Here is a 7240-nt window from a genome sequence, read left to right as displayed (position 1 = left end):
TTAATTAACTTGCATAGTAACATAGAAATGAGACAATCTATCAAAATAATATGGATATTTTAGCTCATAAATATAGCCAACAATTTATAACTGTCCAAAACATCAAATGCGTTACATGAATAAACAATAAATCATTGTACGTGGACTTATCTCGGGTGGATGGGAGTGTCCATTATTAACCTCTTTACTTGGGTCCTTGGGTCCGATATGCGTGGTTGACATGGAAAGAGTTGATGTTTTATGATGTAATTATGATGCATTATGATGTGATGGATGTTGATATATTCGAGCTTCTTTTCGCGGTCTTATTCCTCTGAAAAATAAACAATAAATGACAGGGAAAACATTTTCTAAACTAGACTAATAAAATTTTTAGCGAAATCTTAAATGATGTAATTATGATGAATCATGATGTGATGGACGTTGATATATTCAAGCTCCTCCTAGGGTCTCACTCGTCTCAAAAATAAACAATAAATGATAGAGAAAGCAAAAATGATATAATTATGATAAATCATAATGTGATGGATGTTGATATATTCGAACTCCTCCCAGGATCCCACCTCTCTCAAAAATAAACAATAAATAATAGAAAAAGAAAAAATTGGTAAATGAGACTGATAGATGACAAAAATGATATAATTATGATAAATCATAATGTGATGATATATTCGAACTCCTCCCAGGATCCCACCCCTCTCAAAAATAAACAATAAATAATAGAAAAAGCAAAAATTCGTAAACGAGACTGATAGATATTGATATTGTAGAATTGAGGCTTCTGTGATCCATATCAAGTTTACGAGAGATTTTTCGGCGAAAATCACATGTGACCCTTAGGCCCCTTAACACCATTCGTATGTCCCTCAGATCAGTGAAGGATCTTATCAACCCTAAAGATATGAAAGTGGTATATATTATCCCTTGTTCCTGTGGGACCCCCTATATTGGTGAGACTAGTCGCTCCATTAATCAAAGGATTAGTGAGCACACAGTTGACCTTAAGCATAGGAGAGCAAAGTCTTCCGCGTTAGCTGAACATGCGGAAAAAACCAATCATCATGTTTGTATTGAGGAGGCTAGTGTTATTGCTAGAGTTTCGCAGTTCCATCATTGGAAATTTAGGGAAGCTCTTGAGATTGAAAAGAGGCCGAGCAATCTCAATAGAGAGGATGGCTGGAAAATCAATAGGTGTTGGGTCCCAACACTCTCTTCCTAGTCGGTTTCTCCCTCCCCCCTCTTTTTTTGGCGCCTCTATTTTTTTTTTTTAACTGTTAGATAATATTAAATTAATTTAGCATTTACAATTATTTTTCCTGATTGATTAAAATATTTTTATTCTTTCGACGCCTTGACTCATTTTAATATTTTTATAATATTAATACCTTTTAACTAACTACGATCTTAATTATTATTTTTGATAAGTTATTTATTTATTTATTATTATTATTATTATTTATTTATTAGGTTAATTTAACAATTAGATATTTAATTTACCTTAATATTATTTTATCGTTCTAATATGTATTTATTAAATTCTAACTAACTATTAACTTAACAACCTATTAAAATTATTTTATATATTTATATTTATATATACATATATACATATAATTTATACATATATTAAAAGAAAGTTCACTTTATATAACTAACTTCCATTTAAATTATTAGATAACTTATAATTTTTATGTATTTATTAAATAATACCTTTTTAACTAACTATTAACTTAAACACCAATTAAAATTATTTTATATATTTATTTTACATATATATTTTAAGGGAATGGTCACCTAATATAACTAACTTCCATTAAATTATAATTTTTTTTTTTATGACCCTCGTCCAAAGTCAAAATTCGCTGTTGCTGAAGTTAGCCGTTGGAGGCTCTGCTCAGACTATTTGACATGCAAAGCTGGATTTCAACTTGTCATGCCGATGAACTACATTGGTTGGTTCGAAATGCGTCGACAAATAATATTTCATGTGATTTTCGCCAAAAAATATCTCATAAACTAGATATTGATATATTAAAGCTTCCTCCCGAGTTCCCACCTCTCTGAAAAATAAACTATAAGTGGTACGGAAAGAAAAAGTTCGTAAACGAGACTAATAAAATTTCCAGCGAGATACTATATCATAGAACCTAAAGTAGATGGGGGCCTCAACAGGGTCTGGTTATGTTCATACCTAGGATATAGTTAGATGGGGGCCTCAACAGGTTCTGGTTATGTTCATTACCTAAGGTATAGTTTGAGGGCGTCAAGTTTTTAGCAGACGCTATTTTAAAATCCCACGTACTTTCTCAAAAAGGCATATGGTCTTTAGCTTTAGTTTCTTTATTCATCCGACAGCGTACAACTTCTTTTATATTGGAAAATAAATTTTCTATGCAAATAGGGATTTGGTTGGGTGCTAAAAGTAAATAACTTTCTAATATTGTAATGAACTTAATCTTAATTTTAATTTTAGTTTTTAAAAAATCTTATTATTCGTAATATTTGAAAGTTTTATTTTTATATATATATATATATATATCTTTTTCGGTCTGGAGTATGCCGTAAAATTGCTTCTGCTTGGCTAAGAGCTCGTCTTCCTCGGACGTAAGGAAACAGGTTAACGGCCCAAGACCCAGAGGCATCTGGCAGGAGTGAAAGCCTGCTCCCTTACGGACCACCAGCGGGTTATTACAGGTGGCGTGGTTTTCCTTGATAACAGTGATGAGTCAAACCAACATTCGCGGATAGCAGCCAGAGATGGCTGTCCTCACTGTTGGTTTGACACCTGAGTTTGATAGGTTTTGCCACCTTCGGAAAAAAAAAATATATATATATATATCTTTTAATTTTCTCAAATGATAATTATAATTTTATTTATAAAACATAAAAAAATAAAAATATCTAATATAATTTATTTTAAATATTAAATTTTTCTCAAAAAACAAAAAATTAAATTTATATATAAAATTTTTATAAATGTATTAAAAATTATTATTTTACCATAAATATTTTAGGATAAATACTTAATAAATTTACTTCTCTTTCATAAATGGTGAAACAAAAAAAAAATAATAATTTTTTTTACATAATATAGATGATATAAATAAAAACAATTTTATAACATGACAAGTGTATGTGTGTATATATATAATTTTCAATTCAAAACTATATCATTTATATATATTAAATGATATGATTTATTTTTATTTAAATAATTATCTATGAAATTAAATCACATTTAAGTTATAGAAACTATATCTTGAATCGCATATATAACCATTAAATTTATATCAATTATAAATTTAAATATCTAATTATTATAAAATAAATAAAATAACTCACTTATACGTGTATAACACCACTGATCGGCCTGGAGTATGCCGTAAAACTGCTTCTGCTTGGCTAAGAGCTCGTCTTCCTCGGACGTAAGGAAACAGGTTAACGGCCCAAGACCCAGAGGCATATGGCAGGAGTGAAAGCCTGCTCCCTTACGGACCACCAGCGGGTTATTTCAGGTGGCGTGGTTTTCCTTGATAACGGTGATGAGTCAAACCGACATTCGCGGATAGCAGCCAGAGATGGCTGTCCTCACTGTTGGTTTGACACCTGAGTTTGATAGGTTTTGCCACCTTCGGAAAAAAAAAAAAAAAAAAAAAATAACACCACTGAAATGTAAATCAATTCCAAACTCCAAAATTAATTTTACCAAAATATATGAAACAATAAACCAATATAGAAATGAAATAGAGGAAAAATAATAATCACACCAAAAAGCCTCCACTAATGAGAGGCCTTCTATATTGATATATTTAATGTTTACACCATCCAAACGTTTAAACCATAGGGCCAATAAGTTCAAAGACAAAGACAAACTAACAAAACCATGCAAACACTTTAGAAACTAACAAACCAAGCAGCTATAGCTACTATATTAAACCTAGACCATTCCGGTAGCTGCAGAGCGTCCCGTCAGAGAGCAGAGCCCCTAGTTGGGCTCATTCAGCTTCTTCTCGCTTTTATCCGCGGGACTGCGAGACTTGAAGTCACTGGACTTTACCTTCACCCCACCCAACGGGACCCTCCCCTCGGACCCGACCTCCACCTTTCCTGCCTTGTTATCGGCCACAACTTCCTGCAATTTGACGCCGCTCACATTTCCTTTACCGGAGGAACCCTTTATACTCTCCTGCGTCACCCGCGGGGATTTGGTGTCCACAGAGTTACTCGGCTTCGGGCCCGACATCCCTGGAGAACTCGGCTTCCCGCCAGACATCCCTTGGGGATTCGGCTTCGGGGCCGACTTCCCTGTGTTACCCTGAGAACCCCCGCCCGACTTCCCAGCAGACTTTTTCGAACTCATTGCACTACTTGGGTCGCAAAAAATAATCTGGCTATCACTCAACACACTTTGCCCACTAGTTCACAGAAATTGCTTCCGACTTGGTTGTGAATGTGGATCCTGGGCAGCATTATATAGAGACTGAGGGACGGGTGAAATGGGCTCGGCTCAATTAGTTCCAACCATGAAGGCCTGTGATGTCTGACATAATATTCGGTTCGAAATAATACTTTAATAAAGGAAAATTATTGAAACTTTTGATTCCAAATAATTTATACTTTAGTAAAGGAAATTAACGCACCTTCGAATATGGAGGATTCGAAGAATTTTTCTCCTCGAATTACCAACTTTTAAGTTAACTGTTAGAATGGCTTAAATACGCAGGTATCTAAGGTGCTCTTGAGCATATATAGCTTGTAGGCTGTAACCGTTTCTAGGGACTTTTTGCATTTCCTTTGATTGTTTCGATTTTTTTTTCCTTTGTCTTAAAATTTATACAATTATATATTATTTTCAAAAAGACTATAACCAATACTGAGCCTTGTTTTCAAAATAAATTGCTCAAGCTCATGTTGGGATGAGACTCCAAACAATTGTCTAACGATAAGTTCTTTCTAGGAAAAGCAGTGATCACCTTTAAGATCACCCTCAAGAAGTAATGATGAAAGGCCTATTTTGGGGGCCCTATCAATCGAGCACATACAAGAAATGACTTGGAAGTCAGCTATCACCTAGAAAATCACCATCGAGTAAAGATCTTGATGATAGACCTTTTTTGGGAGCAGTTGCATCGAGATAAGATCATTTAACCATACTATGGGTTTTTTTTGGTCAATTTTGTAAAATTTCCATTAACAGCCCAAAGATCATCAATACCGAATATTTCACAAACAAAACTTAATATGATAGATGACATACCTTGATTAACATCGGAAGATGTAATGGCTGCCATCTACTTTGATCTGACTCCTGACTGTTCCTCTTCTTCAGAATTCAGTTTCTCTCCTCTTGCCCTCACTTCTTTTATGTGCTTCTTGATGGAGAAGAATGCAACTCTTGTGTGTGGGAGAGAGAGGACCCAATCCTTTATATATTATTTAACTCTAATCTGGTACGTCCATCATATACCAATTCAACGCTTAAGATCTAATGCTTTAGATTAGAAACTGCTTTAGGAAAAAATCTAAATGCTTTAAGATTAGATCGGGTCACATTAAGATTAGAAACTGCTTTAACGTTAAAAAGCAATGAGCCTTTTGCTGTTTTTAATAGCAGTTTCTAACATTCTCCCACTTGACCCGACTATTCATAATATTAAGTGTTGAACATCATACTATGATAAATTGTTGAGAGTTATGGCGGTTGTGCACTATTAATTCAATGCATTCCCTTCCATATACTACAATACCAGCAATCCATCAATTCATACTCATAATTTATATAAAACAGCATAATGGTCCACATAATGTCTTATATCATAATGATTAAACATAATATCTTTATAAGACTCTTTCTTGTTTAAAATTACATAAAATACGTATTACTACATTAAAACAAGAAACACATGATTGTATATCAGAAACACATAAAAGAGCTCAGAATGTCACACATCAATTATCATTAATACAACCAAGACCCATTCTTTGAACATGTTCCTTAAATTGTCTTGGTTGTAACCCTTTCGTCAAAGGGTCTGTAATCATAAGTTCTGTCCTGATGTGCATGATTGACATTCTTTGTTTCTGAACCTCATCTTTCACAACAAGATACTTCAGTTCCATATGTTTGGCACCTTTAGAGTACTTGTCGTTCTTTGAGAAAAATACTGTTGCAGAGTTATCACAATAAATTTTCAGCGGCTTGCTAATGGTGTCGACAACCGCAAGTCCTGAAATAAAGTTCCGCAACCATAATGCATGAATTGTGGCTTCAAAATATGCCACAAATTCTGCCTCCATAGTGGATGAAGCAACGATAGTCTGTTTCGCACTTTTCCATGATATGGCACCTTGAGCAAACATAAACAGGTAACCAAAAGTCGATTTTCTAGTATCGATGCATCCAACAAAATCTGAATCGCTATATCCAATCACTTCCGATTCATTGGATGAGCATGTAATCTTTCGTTGAGAGAAATTCCTTGGTCTCATGCAATATACTTAAATTATTTGCAGCAAGCAAAACGTCATCAACATAAAGGACCAGATAAATAAACTTGCTCCCACTGATCTTTCGGTATATACAGTGATCAACCGTATTTTCCTTAAAACCAAAAGATGTAATAATGGTATTGAACTTAATATACCACCGCCGGGATGCTTGTTTAAGCCCATATATTGACTTCTTAAGTTTACACACCAATTGTTGTTTACTTTCTACAGAAAAACCCTCAGGTTGATCCATATAAACATCCTCATCAAGATCTCCATTCAGAAAAGCTGTTTTCACATCCATTTGATGCAACTCCAAATCATAATGAGCTACTAATGTCATTATTATTCTTAGTGAGTCCTTTTTCGAAACAGGAGAAAATGTCTCCTTGTAATCAACACCATCTTTCTGAGTGTAACCCTTAGCAACAAGTCTAGCTTTATACCGTTTGATATTACCACTAGAGTCGTGTTTGGTTTTAAAAACCCATTTGCATCCGACTCTTTTACAGCCATGTGGTAACTCAACGAGATCCCAAACTTCATTCTGTTGCATGGATTTCAGTTCTTCTTTCATGGCATTAATCCATTCCTTTGACTCTTTACTTTCTACAGCATGTGAAAACGAAACTGGATCCTTATTGATTCCAATATCATAATCTGATTCTTGCATATAAACCACATAATCATTAGAAATAGCTGACCTACGATTTCTTTGAAGTCTTCTTAATGCTACTTGTTGTGGTTCATG

General features: G+C 34.1%; 1 protein-coding gene across 1 annotated transcript; it reads right to left on the bottom strand.

Annotated features, from left to right (window-relative positions):
- Positions 1-3758: 3758 nt before the first annotated feature.
- On the bottom strand, positions 3759-4453 carry LOC149149143 (uncharacterized). The gene has a single exon (XM_089440419.1). It carries the CDS (start codon positions 4358-4360, stop codon positions 3986-3988), a length of 375 nt encoding a protein of 124 aa, XP_089296545.1. The 5' UTR covers positions 4361-4453; the 3' UTR covers positions 3759-3985.
- Positions 4454-7240: the final 2787 nt, after the last annotated feature.

The sequence above is a fragment of the Pinus tabuliformis genome, chromosome 9 (genome assembly GCF_031772625.1).
Source record: "Pinus tabuliformis cultivar Carrire ecotype Pingquan chromosome 9, CPIR1, whole genome shotgun sequence".
Lineage (NCBI taxonomy): Eukaryota > Viridiplantae > Streptophyta > Pinopsida > Pinales > Pinaceae > Pinus > Pinus tabuliformis.
This window is presented reverse-complemented; position numbering and strand designations above follow the sequence as displayed.